The sequence below is a fragment of the Erithacus rubecula genome (genome assembly GCF_903797595.1).
Source record: "Erithacus rubecula genome assembly, chromosome: 11".
In the NCBI taxonomy this organism is placed as follows: Eukaryota; Metazoa; Chordata; class Aves; order Passeriformes; family Muscicapidae; genus Erithacus; species Erithacus rubecula.
In genome coordinates this window covers 4,069,085-4,089,869 of record NC_136663.1, presented here as the reverse complement: position 1 = coordinate 4,089,869, position 20,785 = coordinate 4,069,085, and the positions used below count along the sequence as shown (strand labels likewise).

General features: G+C 48.1%; 1 protein-coding gene and 1 long non-coding RNA gene across 12 annotated transcripts in view; one reads left to right on the top strand and one right to left on the bottom strand.

The window, feature by feature from the left end:
- Positions 1 to 1,081: 1,081 nt before the first annotated feature.
- Positions 1,082 to 3,098, bottom strand: LOC306806709. Its single transcript, XR_013775537.1, has 3 exons — positions 2,972 to 3,098; positions 2,706 to 2,874; positions 1,082 to 1,310 (listed from the first exon to the last, which is right to left on the bottom strand). It is a non-coding gene; the product is annotated as an uncharacterized lncRNA (long non-coding RNA).
- A 559-nt stretch (positions 3,099 to 3,657) lies between these two features.
- The window catches only part of TNIK (TRAF2 and NCK interacting kinase), a 144,991-nt gene continuing 127,863 nt past the window's right edge, over positions 3,658 to 20,785 (top strand). For 4 of the 11 annotated variants that reach the window (XM_079315047.1, XM_079315041.1, XM_079315045.1 and 1 more), the window contains exon 1: positions 3,677 to 3,950. In XM_079315047.1, the coding sequence (XP_079171173.1) occupies positions 3,894 to 3,950 (57 nt within the window). In that variant the 5' untranslated portion in view covers positions 3,677 to 3,893. Of the gene's footprint in view, positions 3,951 to 20,785 lie in introns of all 11 variants that reach the window. The other 7 variants (XM_079315043.1, XM_079315037.1, XM_079315042.1 and 4 more) reach the window with 5 other exon arrangements.

Here is a 20,785-nt window from a genome sequence, read left to right as displayed (position 1 = left end):
TCTGTAGAGAAAGGGTTTTCCAAAGAGCCCTTGCTGATTTTCCATTTACTCCCCTGTTGCAGTGGTTACAGGGGTTTGTACTTACACAATGCTTAAGTAAGGGAGTGATGAACTATTTACAGGGGATTTTTCTTTTGTATACAGCTGTAGGAAAAATCCTGGCAGCGGGGTTCATTCACGTAGTCCTGCTCTGCTCCAAGGATGAAATGGAAAAACACTTCTCTCCCCAGAGAGGAACCCACATCAGCAGGAGGACGAGCAATCAGTAAGTGATAATGAATCAGTTAAAGTGCATTTGAGATCAATAGATGTAGGTTAGGACACATGTAGCCAGTCATTTCTGAGTCTGTTTTAACACAGCTGCATGTTAGCCTAAACCTCAATTATCATGCATTTTATGGAGTATAAATTTTTCAGCATTCCCTGTTCAGTTTGGGCAGAATCCTTTAAGTACTGCCTTACATGGGCTAACAGTGGGGCAAACCAGCCTGGACTTAGGACACCAGAAAAAATGGGACCATGTGGTCACAGAATTATTGTGGAATAAATCATATGTTGGGGCCCAAACGTGCTACCTTGTTTGCTTCATTCTTCTTCTTGATGATCTTTTGAAGAATGATCCAAAGCCCAAAGCACCTGAAGCTGTTGCTAATTGGGCAATGGCTGATGTGTCACTTAGATTTACTCATTCTACATACACCCCCTCACAATATAATTAATAGTGATGGCACTGTTAGATAATTAAATTTAGTTTTAGGCAGAGGTCAAGTGACCTGGATAGTTTATATGGGGGCTGATGCCCTCCAATGAGTAAATCAAAAATAGTGATCTCAGGGTCCCCCACTGCTGACAGCAGAGCTTTGGGTCAGTAAGGTGCTCATTGCTCACCAAGGCCTGTAGGAAATATGGCATTTTCCCATTTCCTCGCTTTCCAAATGGAAATGAAATAGGAAAAACAATGACTTGTCAGAGAATGATCCCAGTGTTTGTGGTGGAAGACATGGAAATGGAGCAGATGAGGGATGTGGGGACTGAGTTATTGCTTAATGAAGGATGGGATGTGGAAACTCAATTCCTTTATTTGGCTTGCTGGTGCCCTGCCCATGCTGCAGCTCACCCATAGCTGTGCCAGTGCTGGCTGGAGCTGGTGTGACACAGCAGGGTCCAGTTGCCATGCCCAGGGGGGACCTGCCAGGTGGAAACTCAATTTTGTGCTGAAGTGACTCATGGCAAAATATTTTGAGCCAGTTCAACTGAGTGCTTTGTTTTGAGTCATGGTGACTATAACAGCAAGGTTTGTTTAGATGCTCCTGGCAGAAAAAAAACAGAGAGACACAGATAGATTGGTAAATACATAACTGAAAGAGTAACATATTGGAAACAATTTTTTAATGGAAAACGCTTTGTACAAAAAATGACTGCTCAGTTTAAGCTTTTCCTGCAGCCTGGCTGGGCACCAGTACAGCCCATGGAGCAGCCCTGGCATCTCTGGAGGTCACCAGTGCACATCTCCCCACCAAGGCTCTGATTTTGCTCCGAGCAGCCTGGAAACAGCAGCCCTCTCTGGGATTTTCCTGTCACTTCCCTCTATCACTTTATGCATTTCTTATTTCAGTGATAACAGGAGGGTCCTCTACATTTTCCCCATCTCTATAGGCAGTGGATGGATAATAATTAAATCACAGCTTAGATTGGGACTTGGCACTCGTGCTGAGGATGAAGACAATCTGTCTATTTGCAGGATTAGACACACATACATATATATATGCATATATTAATCCTTATGTTTTTCACAAATAATCCTGTGTGTTCTTGGATGGAAAGCACATTAGAGCAAGCCAGCATCCTCTCATCCTGTTTGTTCCTCCCTTCTCTCCCTGAGAACAATGACAGCAGGAGGAAGTCTCGCATTGGTTTGTTACCAGTTTCCAGGCAGTTTTGCTTCCAGCTCCCCAACTACAAGCAACATTGCAATCCCTGGGCTGGAACAGACACAGACAGCATCTGGTCTAGAAAAACACTGCAAAAGATTGGGGAGTTTGTCGAGTTTAGCACTTTGATGAAATTTACCTCTTTATATGTGAGTGAGGGCTATTGACCGTGCACGACACTAAGGAGTGATGATGATTTGTAGCTCGGGAAAAGGGGTTAAATCCAGGCAGGCTGCCGTCACTGCGGGTGATGTGCAGCCCCGTGCGACTTCCGCTACCTGCCACTTGGGCAGTTCATTACCAAAATAAATCACATTCTGCTGCGCCCTCGCAGCCCTGCAAGCGGAGACGCCTGCAATCAGGATTAGTGAAGGATGAGGCAGGGATGCAGCCCCCCAATGCGGGCTGCCCAGCACCAACCCTGCTGTTTCTGGGGAGGTTTCAGCAATTCCTTCTGGCCTTTGCACCTCCAGAACCACAACTGCACGACTGTTTGTAATGCCATTTATTATTACTTTTTGGAGCACATCTCCAATGAGAAAGTGTAAGAAAATCCCATCCGCCTGCCAGTTGACTCATGTGTAGGGTTTCCGCTTCCCAGATCTGCATATTGTAAGCTCCTGACACAAGTTGATGTTGTAAGTACAGCTTCCATACGGTTCCCTCAAAGGCAACAGATTTTTTTTTTATACATATATATTTATATACGGCACCTGGTTTGGCAGGAACCACATCCGAAAAAGGGAAATAAAGAAAACTAAAAGCTGACTCTACCTAGCTATTGCTGGCTTGGGATACGGTTTGGCCAATTCCAAACACAGCATCAATCTCTTATTCCCACTGAGCATCAGCATGGGAGTTGGTAGGGCTGCGATGGCTCCCGAGTGCCGAGCGAACAGGTCGACAACAGGTCAGCAAATCCAGGTGTGACATGTGGATCCAGCTGCAGAAGGGCCAAACCTCACTGTGCATCCCGAGGAACAAACACAAGGGGCCTTGGCCCTTCCCATCCTTTGCCTGGCAGAATTTGGGTTCAGCACCTCAAACTGAGCAGCTTTCCCCGCCGGACCTGTCAGGCACCACTGCCGGGGATCCTGGGGCGAGGGAACCCATGCGGGCCGGACCCCTGCGCCTTCCCGCCTGGATGCCCGCTCTGTGCCGGGGATCTGCGGGCTCCATGTCCCGCTGGACGTGCACCCCGGGACCCGGGGCTCGCCCCCTCCGACAGCGCGGCTGCCATCGGGAGCTCCATCCCCGTGCCCTCCCTCTGCACCGCGCCGTGTCCCGGTCCCCCGCCCGTCCCTGAGGGGGCTCTGTCCATCTCCGTGCCCTCCCTCTGCACCGCGCCGTGCCCCGGTCCCCCGCCCGTCCCTGAGGGGGCTCTGTCCATCTCCGTGCCCTCCCTCTGCACCGCGCCGTGTCCCGGTCCCCCGCCCGGCCCTGAGGGGGCTCTGCCCGTCCCTGAGGGGGCTCTGTCCATCTCCGTGCCCTCCCTCTGCACCGCGCCGTGCCCCAGTCCCCCGCCCGGCCCTGAGGGGGCTCTGCCGGTCCCTGAGGGGGCTCTGTCCATCCCCGTGCCCTCCCTCTGCACCGCGCCGTGTCCCGGTCCCCCGCCCGGCCCTGAGGGGGCTCTGCCCGCCCCCGCGCGGCGCCGCCCCCTGGCGGCGGGTCGGGCGCCGCCCCCGCGGTGACAGACAGGGGCGGCGCGGGGCCGTGCGGGCGCGGTGCGGGGCGGGCGCGGCGATGCGCCGCCGCCGCCGCCATCCCGGCGCAGCCCGCGGCGAGCCCTGCCTGCCTGGCCGCCCCTAGGCAGCCGCGCTGCGGGCGGAAGGGCAGGGGAGGCGGCGGCGGCTTCTCCTTCCCGGCGCCCCGCATGAGGAGAGGCGTTAAATAGCGCCAGCGCCGCGGCGGCCGCCACTGCCCGCTCGGTGGCGGCGGGGCCGCCTGGCCGGCGGCGGAAATATGGCGAGCGACTCCCCGGCGCGGAGCCTGGACGAGATAGACCTCTCGGCGCTGCGGGTGAGGCGCAGGGCCGGGGATCGCGGGGAGGCATGCGAGAGCGGCACCCCCCATCCATCCATCCATCCATCCATCCACCCATCCATCTATGCATCCATCCATCCATCCATCCGTCCATCCACCCATGCATCCATCCATCCCCGGTGGCGGGGAGATGGGGCTGGGGTTCCGCGGCGCTCGGTGTGTGTATGTATGTATGTGTGTGTGTGAGATGTGCGCCTGCACGTATGTAAATGCGGGCAGATAGCCGTGTGCGCGTGCATGTGCGTGCCCGCCGCCGCGTGTGCGCGCACCCTCACGTGTGTGCATCCGCACATGTGTGTGCATATGTGTGTGTGTGTGCGTATGTGCATGTATGTATGTATGTATGTATACATGTGTGTGCGCCGTGCCCCGCAGGTGTGTGCGTGTCCGTGTGCGCGCAGCGGGTGCGTGCGGCCGGGCGGGTCCCGGTGCCGGTGCCGGTGCCGGTCCCGGTCCCGGTCCCGGTGCCGGTGCCGGTCCCGGTCCCGGTCCCGGTGCCGGTTCCCCCCGCGCTCCGATCAGCCCCGGGCAGCACGCGTGGGCGGGCGGGCACGCAGGGCTGGGGGCTGCGGCCCCAGACCCGCTTTCCCCGCTCTCCCGGCCCCGCAGCCTCTCTCCATCCCTCTCCCGGTGTGTCCCTGCGCGCTGCCTCCTCCTCTCCCCGCTGGAAATGAAGCCCAGCGTGTACCCTTGAAATGTCAGGCTCCTCAGGCGTGCCAGCCTCTCGTGGGCTGTGGCCCGATGTCTCCCTGGTCAATTTCTCCTTCAATTTCTCCTTCAATTTCTCCTGTAACTTTCTTCTTTTCCCCCGTTTCTCCATCTTTCTGGAGCGGCTCGTTGGGAACGAGCATGGGGAGTCATTGACAGAAACAGCATTTATGCGGGAGAGCAGCCAGGCTTCTCCTTGCAACCCGCTGCATACACAGATAAATAAAATCAAGCTGAAGACTTGAACAAGTGTATTTTTAGAAATATTACTTGCTTCAGTGCAAGGAAAAAAAAAAAAAAAAAAGAGAAGTCTATCTTTATTCACTTGCCCTACTTTCTTTCTGGTGAGTTTCTGGTTGATTAATAGTGTAAATGATTGCTCAGCAATACACAGTGTTGATGAGATAGGAATAGGAGAACCATCTGCCTTAAAAACAGACCTGGAGCTGGTTTCTCCTCTTAGGTGGAAGGTGCCTTGGGAGAAAGGTTGCTGAAGCTGGTGGAGTTAATCCAGGAGAGCAGTATAATTTGGGGGGGAGGGGGCCCTCTCCTTCTTCCCCGCCCTCTGTTTTATTTTTAATTTTAATTTTTTTGTTTAACATCTGTGTCGGGAAGCGTATTTGAACTAGGGTAGCATTTCTTTTTAAAACCGTATCCACACGTGCTTAGGCTGTTGTTTTTTTGGGTTTTTTTTTTTCCCCCATTTGTGGTTTTTTAATAGCAACGCACACCAGATACAGCCAGGGTTTTGTTTTCGCTTTAGGAGGAAATGTATATTCCCTCCCTCCCCCCGAGACCCAGCGGCAGCGCCTGCTCGGTGAGCAGAGCAGTGCTGGCATTTCAGGGTAACCGGAGACAAGGGGACCTGAAACCCCGACTGACAGCGGGGTGGGACAGCAAAAACCCTGATCCTCTGCTCCCCTGCCCAGCTGTGACCACTGCTAGCCCAGGGCTGCTGCCACTCAGACCTCTGCCCCCCCTCAGTGCCGTGGCACTTTCCTGTAAATGATGAGAGATGTGGTGGATTGCGAGCATGACAAGAATAGGAGCTTAATTTGCCAAGGAATGGATCTTCTTCTAAACTAAGCTCCTCCAGCACTTAGAATAATTGTTAAAGGTCGTAAATTCAGCAGATAGGGCATGAAGTGTGAATCATTCCATGGGGTCTGAATCAGAAATCAATAGTAAATTTGCTGCCTGAGCGCAAAACATGGCAGGGAGGAGTAATTCCCCAAGCCTTGCAAAATTTTTACGTATAAGAAAAGAAGTGTCACATTGCTGCGGGTTTGTAGATGAGTCTGGTTGGAGGAGATGTTGCTCTTGTTCTGCTTGTGTGTTTGAAGGGGTGAGGGTGACTGAGAAATGCTCAGAGCAGGTAGTGACTCAAAAATCTGGTCAAGGGGATGATTTGTTCCCAGCAGTGGGGAAAGGAAGTGCTCAGGATGCTTATCTCTGTGTTTGAGTCACTGAAATGTTCCAGGCCAGGGCTTGTGAACCACAGGTACATGTGTGTGAGAAAGGTGAACCTTTGACTGCCAGTTTGCCCAGTCCTTTGCTTTGGTTTCCCTCCTCCTGTCCCAGGGAAGGGAGGTGGATTTGCAGGATGGCAGTGCGCTGAGCACAAGCAGAACCCTGCACACCATCATTCAGTTCACTTTGCCCCTGCCCACTGCTTATGGGGTGGGATTTGTGGATCTGGGCTGGAAGGTGACATAGGAGTGGCAGAGCTCCTGTTTCTGCCACACTGTAGGGTTTATTTTGGCCACACAGTTGGGCTCCACTGCAGCACTGCATCCGCTGGATGTGCTGGAGGCTGGGCCAGGAACAAAGCACTGAGTTCTGATTAAAATGCACAGCCTGGTGCATCGAGTAAGCGCACTTGGGGCTGGCTCCTGCCTTCTCTGTGACATGTTTCTATCCATCACTGGGCACTGTGCTCATTGCTGTGGTACCAGGAGTGCCCCTGTGAGTGCACAGGGTAGGAAGGATTCTTAAACCAGAGATCTTCCAGTGGTGGTGTTGGTAATGAGGATCGTTAATGTTGCAGAAAACTGTAATTTAAAACAATGAGGCCATGGAACAGGTAGCACTGCATATTACACTGACAAGGGGATAAGATAAACTGCATTATAATGTTCTTTTGTATGGGTAAGGAGATATTTTTGCTAGACCACTCAGCATGTTTAATAGCCAGATGACCCGGCAGTGTTATTAGCAGAATAATGATTAACACGGGATTTGCACAGGCTGTTGACAGGCATGTTGGAGAAGCAGATTTTTGCAATAAAATGAGAATGAATGTGAGGAGGGATGCAGTGGGCCATGGTCTCAGGTGGTAAATGCACAGCTGATCCCAATAGGAGAGAGCAGAAAGATGGGGCTGGGTTTGGTGTTTTTTCCCCTGCTTTTTTTGTCTCACCAAATGCAAGAGCCTGTCATCTCTTGCTAAAGGCAGTGGCCTTGATCCTTCTCAAATATTCAGGTCAATAGCTTTTCCTCTGCTGCATCCATCTGCAGGGCTGGGCCTCTGGCTGATGTACCAGCAGTGGCAGCAGGCTCTTCTGCAGTAGCTGCCCACAGCTGGATTCATCTGAGTTGCTCTGCAAGGTGTGTGGGAGGTTATAAAAGATCTCAGGGAGGAAAACCTTTCCCAGGGAGCTGCTAACCCCTGGGTTGGGTCTGGCTTGGGGCCATCCCCTTTGCTCACAGCTGCTCCTTGTCTTGCGGGCAGGGGCTCGCCCTGGGCATAGGGCACCAGGCTCACCTGGGATATACAGCTCAGCTGAGGGTTTCCTGCAAGGCAGGGACTTTAAAAACAGCCTTTTTGGGGAAGAAGCAATTCTTTTCTTTGTGTACCTGGATGTTGCTTTTGTTTGGAGCTCATTAACAAACCCCAAGCTTTTGTTATTTACTTTAGTGAAGTGCTGACCGTGCACTCTCTGGAAACTGTATCCTAAAATCGTTTGTTGTTTTGGAAAACCCTGGCCTTTAATGCTCAGGTTTGGAGAGGAGACAGCGCAGAATTTAAGGAGCCGGTGAGTATTAGCTGTTGCTGGGAAGAATTGGATGAAACCCAAAAATGTCACTACTCTTCCTTTAGCTTGCTTTGTATAGAAGTGAAGTTTCGGTGGCCTTTTGTTTGCATTAGTTGATCACTGTCAATGAAGATAAAAGCTGACATGTTAAAAACCCACAAAACTCAAACATGCTGGCATTGTCCTGTTTCTAGAACTTTGTCAGTTTATGGCATATTTCAGCATCATTAAAGATTTAGGAGAAGCTCTAATGGGGGATAAGCACTGCAGGCCACCACTCAGGAGCATTACTCTGGCAGTGTTATTTTAGGTTTCTTCTTCCAGCACCTTTAAAAAAAAACTTTGTAGCTCAACAGAATTTGGGCAGCTTTTGTAAAGGTCACCTTCCTAAATAGAAAGAGGAACAAACTTGATTAGAGATGACTTCTAGAGATTTTTAAAAAAGGCACTACAAGCTTATTTTGCTGTGTTTTACATGATAATGCTGCCATGCAAAATTTGGGGCAGATGTTCAACAAATAAATACATATATTCACCATCCCTGAGGAAAGACACTTTCAAGAGTGTTCCATCAGGGACTTAATCTGTACTCTTCCAGTGTCATTCAGTGCACGTGTAAATTACAAACCATGTCAGTATCCATGTACTTTTTCTATTTTGGAGCTTTTTTGATTCTAAACCATAAAACTTTGCAGCAGAATACTGGTCACTGAATCACAGAATTGTAGAATGGTTTGGGTTTGAAGGGACCTCAAAGCTTATCTAGTTCCAAAACTGCTGCCATGGGCATTGCTACTCTCTGAGAAAATAATTTATTCCTAACATCTAATCTAAATCTTTAGTTTAAATAATTCCAAAGAGATGGCAAAGTCCAACTCCATTCCTTGAGGTGCAAACCTATCCTCTGTGCACCTGTGCAATTCTTGTGTGTGCTCATTAAAAGTCACAATGGATCTTCTATCAGATCTTTCTCTGGGGTTGATTGTATTCTTTTCTCTGCCTTTTGGAGTTGTGCAGCCCAGCTGCTGCTCTTCTGCAGTTACTCTTCCTCATTGTTGCAGTTCTTCCACAGCACAGCAGTGTATGGTGTTTTTGAAGGCATGGAGAGTTCTCTGTTTTCACTAGTGTTCCTTGGCTGGGCAGCCATAAAAATTAATAATTTGGAGTGAATTTATGGCAAAGCATATGCTTGACCAGGCTGAAGTTTAAGTACAAGCAACTTTGTTGAATCAAACTTTGAAGCAACAAAGACATTTGATTGGTGTGCATATTTAAAATAAAGTGTCTGTTTTTAATCCATGTGACAAGGAGGAGTTAGAGTAGGTTTTTAACCTTGCTGCTTGAAGGTAGTTTTTTATCTGCCAGGCTTGTAGATGTAGTGGTACAGTCTGTATGGGGTGAGGCAGGAAGCAATTTCCATTTGATCTGTATGTAAATCCCCATGGATAAATCACCCACTTATGGAAGAGGTGTCCTTGGAAATCATCATTCATGTGAGGCCAGGTCAGGAGAAAGCTGTGATCACCTCCTGGGCTCAGGCTCTGAGCTGCTCCCTACAAACCCTTGCCTGACTCTTCCTGGTGCACCCTTACCCTTTGCAGGAGTAATTGTAGACACCAGTGGGAGTTCTGTGACTCTGACCTGCAGACCAAGGACAGGGTATTGATCCCTGTCTCATTTCTTCATGCTTCATATATAAAGGGGTGGAATTCTGCTGGATTTACTGTGCTTCCCCAGGTGAAAAACTACCAGCAGGCAGAAGGGTACATGGTGTGGAGAAACAGCATTGGCAAAACTCTTGTGCCTTGGGGTGGGGAGGATGGTGTTGGGTTCAGGACCTACCAGCTGAAGGCAGCTGCTTGCCCTGGGCTGCCAGGGGAACACACATGTTGTTTCCCTTGCTGCCAGCTACAGAAGAGGAGACAGGGAGCCCTGTGGAGTGAAAGGCAGACCTGCATTTGCTCTCCCAGGACTTTGATCCTTTCTCCCTGCTGGTGGCTGTTTTGGCCCTGAGTGCTCTGCAGGTGTAGGGCTTCCATCACATGAGGTTTCCATTTGCTTATGCTCAGGTGCCTCTTTTGTTACCTTTCACACAGCCATTAAAGCAGGGTGCAGATTAAAACCCACAAGACTAAGTGATTGGTAGCTCCATTGAGTGAGAGTTTGTCTCCCACTTAGAAAACCAGTAGCTTTAATTTCCTTCTCCCCAGCTCCCTACTCCTGTCCCATTTTGTCACTTTGAACTGTGGCTGCACATTGAAACTGATGGTCAGTCTGCTCTGGACTCAGAAAAAAACTTACGTAAGTGAGATTTGGTGTTTTCCACATAAATAGTTTATAATTTCTGAAGGAATTCTGGCTAAGGAACATGGTCCTTGGAAAATGGATACTCCTCCTCTCCCAGTATTCCTCCTCCATGATTGTTTCTAGATGAGCCCTGTGAGGGGCTGAGCATCCCCTTCCTGCTGGAGGATGAGGATGCCCAGCACGTGAGCCCCCAGCCCTGTGGAGCTCCTGCAATGGCTCATTAGTGAAAGGAGAAGAAAAGCCACCAAGGCTGGGAAACACTGACAAGAAGTTTAGTTGGCACTCAGCTCCATCTCTCTGCATGCCTGTTTTTTATTTTGTTATGGCCAATGAGAAAACCTTTCCCTTTGATCCAGAATGTCACTTTTTTCGTGTTAATTTGCTGCAGTGCTTGCCAGGAGTTCAAGGTTGTGTGTTGGTAATAAATGATGGTAATGGGGCAGGCAGCACTGGAATGGCCAGATTGGATCCCAGCTGCTGCTTCCATCCGAGGGGAACCAGCAGCATGTCCTGCTCCACACTCAGAAGCTGAGTTACCCTAACCATGAGGTGTTCCCTTTGTGCTGTGGCTAACCAGCTCTGCTCTGCCACAGGAGCCCTGCCAAATACTGATGGCTTCATGCAAGCACCATCCACTGCCAGGCAGTGAGGTGTCCCCTGGGCAGGTGACACTATCCCATCCTTCCTATGGATGCACTTGGGTGAAAACAGCCTGGCAGGCACAATCCCTGCCTGGTTTGTGCAGCTGTGAGCAGGGAGCTGCTCCTCTGAGCAAAGCCTGAGCCATGCAAATTCAACATCCTCTTGGTCCTGGGTGCTCCTGCTGCAGCGAGGGTGGGCGTTTCTGCTTGCCTGAGTGCACGTGTGGTTTTTCAGCTTCTGAGTGCACAAAACCTTTTGTTACAGTTTTTGCTTGTTCCCTCCAGCAGTGGCATTGCAGGGTGCATAAAGTGTTGCTTTCAGAACAGTAAATTGTTCTAAAAGCAGTGCTCTTTAAAAGCCAGGGGTATTGCTACGCATGCATATTCCTTTATTCGCTAACAAGAAAAGTAAAAAATTGATGTGGCTGACGGTTGCCTCTCCCCTTCCTTTTAAAAATTCCCTTTTCCCCTAATTTTAAAATTCAGCAGGAAAAAGCCTACTGCCAGCTGAGTCATGTGCTTAGTGCATGACAGAAGTGACTGTTTGGGATCATGCCCTTAATCTGCTGGATGGTGACTTTAGGATGCATTGGAGGTGGTAGAGCCTTTGCTGAGGGAAAGATTGCACAGTTTGAGCCTAATAAAATGTGTCTAATAACTGCTGTAGCATGCTATAGAAATACAAGAGATCAAAGCTTCAGAGGCATTTATTTTCATAATTTGTGGGTCAGATCCTTGCAGGACTAATTGGGTGCTGTTTGATGTCCAGGCAACAATAGAAATCTCCTTGTACATCAGAATATATTTGTCTCTTCCCCTTTCTTTCATACAAAAGCATAAAAGCTTGGTGTGGTTTTGAGATAAACTGGCAAAAGTGAAGGTGCAGCTCTCCTCCCTACATCACTGCAGTCTTTCTTAGCAGTATTAAAAGGGTAGTGAGGCAGTGGAACATTTTGCCCACAGAAATGGTGAATGATCCTTGCATGGAAGTGTTCAAGGGCAGGTTGGATGGGGCTTGGAACAACCTGATGTAGTGGTGGCATCTCTGCCCATGGTGGGGGATCAACTTAAAAGGTCCCTTGGCCCTTTCTAACCCAAACCATTCTATACTTCTGTCATACTGTATAGCTTATAGAGTGACCAAAACAAATACCTGCTTGCCAGATGTCGATTGTTTTAACAAACATTGGTGCTTCAGGAGCACTAAGCCTCAGGTTGTTTCCTACTGCTCCCCAAGACATGAGCCAAGGTGAAACCAGAGAATGAGCTGTGGTGGTGCAGCTCAGGGCACCTCCCCAGCTGTGGCTCACTAGTTGTGAAACTCTGGTGGTATCTCAGCACTGTGGGTGGTCACCTCCAGAACACAGCAGGTCAGATACGCTGTGGGCTTTGCAGGGCACTTACAAAGGTCTTTTATTTATGTGTGTTTAACACGTATAATGTATACAAATAAAAATAAGTGTGACTCTGATTGTTCCCTCCAGTGGAACAGGGCAGCAGGGTGTGGCTATGAGTGGCACAGCTTGTCTCCCTTTACCTGGCACATAGACCTTCTTCAAAACAGGCCAGAATTTTCCAGACTACTCACTCAGATGGGAGATGCCAGAACGGCTGTGAAACATGGCTGGAAAGGAAAGTGCAGTGCCCTTAAACTTGTGGGGTTTGTGTTTTATGCTCCCACTGAATATTCATGGTTGGTGTTTGGGGAAGGGGCTTCTCTTGTGTGCCTGCAGGTGCCACCGTTTGGGGAGAAGAGAAGGATAGGTGTGCAAAGCAAATGTTTTTGGAAAAGAACCAGAGGCCAAGACAATGAAATGAAAAGGACTTTAAATGCATTTCGTGGCCATGCAGACAGGCTGTCTTCAGTGCAATAAATCTTCAGCCTTTATGTATTGATTAGCTTCAGTAAGTAGTGTGATGACTCTGCTCTTCCATTGCTATTCTGTGGGGATCGGTGTGTTAGTATGGCTGAAGAGGCTATAATAGCTAAATGGGATTCCAGTAGTGAGAGCAGTTTACAAATGCTCTCCAAAGCGATCCTTGCAGCCAGTGTGACTGTGTTTGACTGCTCTAAATGTAAACACAATGCTCCACTGGTGACCAGGCCCATAATGGCTGTGTTTTCTAATGGACAGAACTGTTCTCTGAGCCAAGTGTCCTTCTGTAGCTGTGTCCTGCCCTGGCAGGGATGCTGTCTGCACCTGGTCCTCTCGTTGGGGACCTGTGATGGACACATTCTGAAGAGGAGAGGTGGAAATATGGAGCTGCCTGGCTATAAAATGGAAAATGGCTGAAAATGCCCCCAGCCGTGTAATAATTTCTTCAATATTTGTATGATGCTGGGCATAGTTTGAAGTGATTTTTCTTAATGAGCTTTGCTGATGCTCTTGGAGCCAGATGTGTGATGTGGCAGCCTGATGGTGGCCCTAGGTCCCTAAACATCTGCTACAATAAAGGATGAAGAGCAGGAAGATAGCAGGGACAGCAGCTCATTGTCCTTGTGGAGCAGGGATGGATGGATGGATGGATGGATGGATGGATGGAGAGCTGCTTTACCTATTAGTTACCACAGCTGAAAGCCCATCCAGAAGACTTTCCAGTGGCATCTCCCTGTTTTGTGACAAACCTGTAATAACACCCTGCTGGAAGAGCTCTTCCAGAGGTGGTTTGGACCATGAGCTGAAATCCCAGGTTGCTCTGGAGACAGTGGAAGGAAAGATAGGATGTAGCAGATGTAAAATTAGCATAACAATATACCTTAAATTCAACTTGAAGGAAGTAATTGAAGACTAGTTGTCACTTACACTTGTGACCTCTGCCAAGATGACTCACACTGCAATACAATATGAGTCACTTGTTAATGGTGGCCTGTTAAGGAGAAAGCACCAAATCCCTGTAACTTCTTCACTGTGCTCTGCAAAAGCCAGGATGGGGAAGGGTGTTCAGGATATTATTGCCTACAAGTAACTGATACTTAAGAGCACCGAAGCACCTCTACTTGGCTCTGGGTGACTGGCTTGAAAAGGCAGAGGTCCTGAGCAGAAATGCTGCTGCTTCTTTGGCCTTGGTTTAAAAAAGCCACAAAACACGGTGTAGCTCCCCTCCCCAGTGTTGCCTGTACACGCTGTTGCCCGAGGGTGGGACCCTGATAACTTTAACTTTCCTTCCTGCCAGATGGCTCTGCTAGCCAGAGGTCAAGTGCCTGCTGGTGGGACAGAGGGTGGGAGGGAGGGAGGGAGGTGGGTGAATGGGTGCCCAGCTGTGCATAGGCTATGAAACCTGTACAGAGCATGGGGAGGGGGGTCTTGGAGGCATCCTGGCTGATGGGAGAATGTAAAGGTAGGAATAAAATGCTCTGTGGGAAGGTCACTGGGGTACCACTGATGTGGAGCCCTGGGCTGGACACCTGCAGCCAGGAGCCTGGGGGAGAAAGGTGAAGAGCTGCAGCCTGTGGCCCCATGAAGTGAGGGCTTGGCCAGGCACATGAACTCCTTCATCTCTGACGTGTGAGAAGTTTTTTTATGGCCTTAGGAGCTCGCTTAGGTGCTCCTGCAGCAATTGACTTGAGTACTCACTTGTTAATCATCTACTAGCTGTATTAAATGCTTCCTCTTACTGAACTAGTGTTTTTCCTCAATAAATGAGATTTCACAATCCACAGAAGAAAGTGAGAGCCTGGTGTGAAAGTGCTTGTGACAGGGGCAGGAGTTTGCCAAGAAGTGACCAGCTCCTGTGGTCAGAAAGGGGGTTCTCAATTGATAAAAACCTCATGAATTTGTCTGTAGTCAGGAAATCCTGTGAAGTGCTGACACTAGAAGTTAAGTTGAAAGGGGAGTATTTTTCCCTAGATCTCATAATTGTAGAGAAGCATGGAAAAAGGTCTTCCTGAAAGATCATAATCCAAAGGGCAAATAGAAGGCTTCAAGTAGATTATTGAAAATTCCGAAGGGAAAAAAAATGAAGGTAAATGTATGATGCTTTGCCTAGCTTCAAGTGATAAAACAGACATCCCTGAGCTACTTGTGCTGTGCTTTCATTTTCCAGGTGAGAAGCTGCCTTACCTCTACCATCCCTCTTCTGCCACCTGTTCAAGGTGTATCCTGCCCTCTGGACTTTGCCTGTTGGCAGTCCAGACAGGACTGGTGTCCATACAGGATCTTGCTGCCTCAGGCAGCACCAGTGTGGGCACAAGGAGACAGGAGGGTGGTGGTGGAGGGTTGAGGTGTTAGGGGATGAGAAGGAAAGGACCTGAAGGAAGAGAACTTTACACTTGCAGGTTGCTATCAAGGCAGTCTAAGCAACCAAAGGATATTGAATGTACATTGGTTGCATTGCAGAATACACCAAGGTTTATCATGTGGTTGAACTGGAGGCATACCTTGCAGGTGGGCAGACCATACCCCCCAAAAATGGAGCAGTGTGGTTGTCCAGTGAGAAAGGGCAGAAGTTCAAAGCTAAGGTTGGTTTCTCAAGGCCTTTGCACAATAAATTATGGGTTTGTTTTCTCCTGTTTCTTCCGTGCTGCTGGTGTAAAGCACAGTGCCTGCACAGATGAGAGAAGATGCAAAAGCTCTGCTCATTATCAGAAACAAGTAAAACTGCTCCAAGCTAATATGGCTGCCTAAAAATAGAATTGGTGTTAGGGGGAGGGGCTGTCTTCTGTGTTCATTTGCCCTTGATTTTCATGACATTTTGCTGCTCTATATTGTGTGTCTTGTTCAGGAGACTGTGTGTCCTGGTCATATGTGGGTTATTCCCAAGAACGTGTGCTTTTGTCAAAAAACATCACGAGGAGGAGTGAAGAGCTCATTGGGGTTTAGCAGTTAACTGGCAGTATTGCAGTTGCTCAGATTTATTCCCTCATCCTCCTGCTCCTCACAGGTTCACAGCATGTCCCTTGCTGTGATCTTAAAGCCTCTCCTGAAGAACTGGGAGCCTGAAGAAAGGATGTGACTGACAGGCTGTGGGGTGGGATGGATCCCTGGTGGTGTGAGGTGGTGGGAGCAGAGGACATCCATCGTGTGTAAACCTTGTCTGAGAGGACAGTCATTCCTCAGCTGAAGGTTACAGCATCTACTTTGCAGTTAAGAGGAAAAAAAAAAAAAAACTACTTACGAGACTTAATTACCGAGTTATTGTTATCCAGTATTTAAAACCCAAGTTTCATAACTGCCTTGTGATATCAGCATTCATGTTCTTTGTCAGTATTATGCAAGCAGCTCACCTTGTGATCATGAAATACTGAAAAGTGCTTTCTAATGCTCATCCTCATTTCTCAATGAGTCCATAAAACCTCTTCTGCTTTCCATTAATTATGGAACAATGGGACATTTTCCTCTTAAAAAAAAGAGCTGAGCCTTTTTTGTTTTTTCTTCAAGTTCTTTAGCCAGCTGCTCCTCTGAGACTTTTCAGTTCCATATGGCTATACCAGAGTGCACATATCTTCTGTCCTTCAGTGCACTGTCTTTTGCCACTTGGGAGAAAGCAGGAGGTTTGTGGACCAATCTTAGGGCAGAGGTCTTGCTCTACTGAAGCAGTTCCAGATGGTGCTTGGCTGTTTCTGGCACTGGTGTGGTTGGTGTGATCTGCTTCAAGGTTAACTGAGGCAGCTGGGAAAGATGGGAGCAGGTCCAGTGGGGTAACTCAATTTCCTTCCCAAAGGAGCTGAAATACTATAGCTTGCTTGTTGACAGTCAGTTGTTTTCAAAGTGGGAGTTTGTTTAACACCAGAGGAAGCCCTTTCTGGCCCCCAGCAGGAGCCATGCTGTGAGACCCTGCCAGTGCAGCTCTGGTTTCACCTGTGCCAGGTCTGCATTTTCCCCACCTCCACATCCAGATTTTGCAGAATGCTAAGAGCAGACCTCTGGTATTCCTCCTGATCAATCCAGTTCTGCCACTCAGTGGCATCCAGAGAAAGGCTGGGACAGGGAGGGTTATCCTGTTGATGGGGGGTGCCTGTGAGATATTTCTGCAGATGACTCTCCAGAGGTGGTGTGGTGTCTTGATATTGTTGGGGCAATCTTGAATTATTTGACTTGAGATGCAGAATTTAATCCTGCCTCTGAGCTTTCTCTTCAGAAAAAGGGTATTATTGTTTTCCCTTCCCTGTGTGGGGAAAGCATTCAAATGTTCCTCTAAGCACAGATGTGGAGTGTGCTGAGCACACTGAAGAGGATGTGTCTCCAGGCTCCTTGGCCAGTGCTGCTCCTCCACTCCTTGAGACTTTTCCTTGTGTACACATCCAGAAATCCATAACTCTTTTCACATGCTAATGAGGACTTTATAGATAAGATCCCCTGTGAGGAAAGGAATGCTTAGGAGAGTCTCATAGCAGGGGAAATCAAGGTGAGGTGTGGTCAAACATCTTTTTTAGATTCACTTATAAGCCATGCTGCCCCAGCAGAGCTCAGAGTAGAAGTCAGACCCTTTGGCCTTCCATCCTGTGTTGTAGCCATTAAACTGTGCTCTCCTAAGATGAGATAACCTGTGGTTTTAGTGTCTGCAAGTCTTGATGAGCAAATTCCTTTGGATAAATGCTTTTCTTGTATACTTGCCAATACAGAGCAATGTTTGGGACATGAGGGAAGGGAAATAACTTGCAGGCATCAATTTTCAGGAGATGAATCAGATGAAGAGATAATACCCAACAGGTTGGAGCTGTTGGAGTGGCTCAGTGGTGAGGATCACATTCTGTGTCTCTGGTTTGGGCTAAGTGATGTGGGGAACCCAGGGTGCAACTGTACTGCCAGCAGCTTACCATGAGTTTGGATATTAGTGAACAATCTGGGTCTCTGGCAGGGATGAGCTAGGGCACTGGATGATGGTTTGGACCTTGGGATGGATGCTGAAGGGGTTGTAGTTGCCTAGTACTTGTGTTACCCTGAACAAAAAGTCCATCCTTGGATTACATCACTTGCAGTCTGGGAAAGCTGATAGTTGAGTTGGTTTCCTTGCATAATGAATATTTATTTTCAACACAGGATCTTCAGAGAAGGAAAGGATTGAAAAAGCATCTTGGTATTGTAGTAGTTTGTCTTCCTTGCTGTAGCCTGGGGCTGCAAGGTGGACCAGAGCTCAGCTGAGTATGTGCTGCATTTGGATTACAGTGGAACTGCAGCATCTCCCCTCCCTTCTGACCAGGAGAGACAGAGATGGGCCAGCTGGGTCTGCAAGGAGGGATGAAGTGATGCTTTCTGAGGATTTAGGGTGCCCTGGCAGAGTTTGTTGAGCTGTGTATTTTGCTTTCTGTGGCAGTGTGCTCTTGCTGAAACACATGGATTTGATTTCTGGTTATGAGCATCCTTATCTGCTTCTGCAGCCATTAGCTCTCTGTCTTGCCCATGTGGGAAGCTACTTTATCCGATAAGGCTTTTCTTATCTGTCCTGCTGTTTATTGTGTAGAATTGAAATTACTCTAGGAACTATAAAAAGAGGATGGAGCCTGGGAATTGCAGCTGAGAAGTTGTGTTTCTCTTCCCTGCACAGACCAACAAGATGTCAGTAGGAAGTATGCATCAACCAAAGCTGAGTTCTTGGTCATGTATTATGTCTAGAACAAAACATATGTTCTGAGATTTCCTTTCCTTCCTTACTTTGTGCAGCTTCATCAGAACACCCTGTTTGGCCTTTTAAACTCATCAGCCTGCTTGTGAAATATTCAGTAAAGCTTGGGCTGATGTCACTGTGAGTGGGTTGCATCTTTTTGGAGTGGCTTTGATCTTGCTTACTCCTCACTGAGTAATTTACAGTCTTCTCCCTCTGAGAGTCTGGCCCTTGCAGGATCTCTTGTTTCTCCTAATTGTAAGCATTTAAATGGTATTAAAGCTGCTTATCCCAGTCTTTTTGAGTCATTAACACCTTGCAAAGAAAGTGTAAGACTCTAGGAAAGTCAGCTGGAGGCACTTTGCAATGGTTTAAATGGTTCTAGAGGGAGCAGAGGGCTGCACTTCCCATGCTGAGGAGGGTGTTAGGGAGGGGTACTGGTGGGGAGTACCCAGGCATGGTGGGTTCACTCTTGGGAGGTGGTGTTCCCTTCAGCCTGGGCTCCTTTCTGGGTGTGAGAACAAGCACCTGAAGGTTTTGTTGAGTTCTTCCCCCACCACAATTCCCTAGAGCCCAGAAACATCCATCTCTCTGTGTTTGCTGTGCCTCATTTAAGGGCAGTCTCAAATGATGCCAGCAATTTTCTATTCTGTTACCTTTACAAGGAGATATTGGTGTTTAAGGGTGGTCCCACCAGGAAGTGATCCAGGAAAACCCAAAGCTGGCTTTGTTCTTCACCCTTGTGTGTGTTCCTGTGCATCAGCAATGCCTTGTGGCCATGGAGAAGTCCCACTCTTGTTATTGCTTGGCCTGTCAAGCCAGTTGTCAAGCCAGCTCTGCACTAATTAATGGGAAATTGTCATGACTAACATTAGGCTGGTAGGAAAAACTAATAGGGGTGAATAATAGCACAAGATACATGGAAATCAACATTTTTCTCCTTGGAGGCTGTAGATGTAATCCACTTAATATTCTGTGGAACACAAGATTAATATTCTTCAGCATAATATATGTGAGGGCTTTTCTTTTTAGTTTGCTGGCAGAGGTACTGCTGCATTGCTAAAGCTGAGGGCAGGGGATTAGAAGGGGGGAAGGATGCTGACCCAACTTCCAGAGGATTCAGAAACAGCCAAATCTGACTAGAGGAGATTAAACTCTTCCTTGCTAGCAGGACTTGTCTGCAAGAAGTGTGCCTCACACTGGGGTAGCCCCTGTTGAAACCTGGTAGGGCATCTTTCAACTCTTTGGATGCCTAAATTATTAGGGAATAGATCTGATTTGCTTGGACTGTGTGGTGTGACTCTGCTGGTGGGCTCCCAGTGCAAAGCTGGTGCCTGCAGAGTGTGGAAACCAGCTCCAGCCTTGCACTTGTCCTCCTTCACAACATAGTTTTGCCATGATTTAAACTCATAGAACTGCTAAGCTTCATAGAGGCTCCTTTAAAATAATAATAAAGCAAAGCCCCTGTTCTTTTTCTTTCACAGGATGGAAAGAATGCAGTAAGTTGCCAAGCTTAAAGAGGAGTAGATACAGCAGAAATAAATAAATCAAGACCATTTATTTTAAGTTGATTAATCTGATATGTTCATCGTTTTCTAAAATAAAATCTAGCCCCAGAGAATTTAGCAAATCAAATAACAATAACAGCAATTAATTTAGAAGCAGTTACTAATGTTTCTCATCCTCTTTTCAGATACTTAAACACTCATGATTAATCTCACATTTTATGACTGTGGGCCAAATTCTCGTGGGGATGTGCAGTGTCTCTCTTGGGTTGGAGGAGGTGGGCTTCAAGAGCTGACCCCATTCCCCAGTATGGGGAAGGGCTGTGGGCAGGGCTGAGATGAGTGGCTGGTGAATGCTTGCACCTTGTGTCTCCAGGAGGGTTTGGCCTGATTTTTCAGTTGAAATTCAAATTATTACAGGCTTCCCCACTGGCTTTGTTTTCCTGTCTTGTACTGGTCTTCAGCAGGCTGGTCCCTGTGGTCTTACAGGGCTTGCTTAGATGCTCTGTGTGTGTGTTTATATTAACATTTCCAGCCTGCTTATGTGAACTAATAAAAAACTGTGGAGCTCTGCAAAAAGCCAGATAATGTCACAGCTGGTTCCAGGGAGCAGAGCTTGCCCAGAGCTCCCAAGGCAGGGAGGTGTCACAGGGCTCTCATTTGACAGGGAGCACAGTTGGTCCTGTAAAGCAAAATGTGGTGGTTGGATCTGCAGGACACTGAGATAGCTTGCAAAGCAAAACCTGCACATCTTCCTCAGGTAGCTGGGAGAAAGGTCCCTCCACTTTGTCTCATCCCAAGTGCTGTTGTAATGCAGATATCAAATGAACTAAACTAAGTAATCTGTGTGCCCCTGACAAGTTTAGTAATTTGGGGCATTGGGGTTTGGAATAAAAAGCATCTCCCTGAATTTCTGGGAGTGTTTCACAGTGTAGGAAGCCACCAAGAAATACAGAAGACTTGCTATGGGAAATACTTCACACCCTAGCAAAAAAAAATTCTTGCAAATCACTTCAGTAGCTGTGGATCAGCCCTGATTTTAGGCTGATTTTTTGGCATGGATCAGGCAGGAG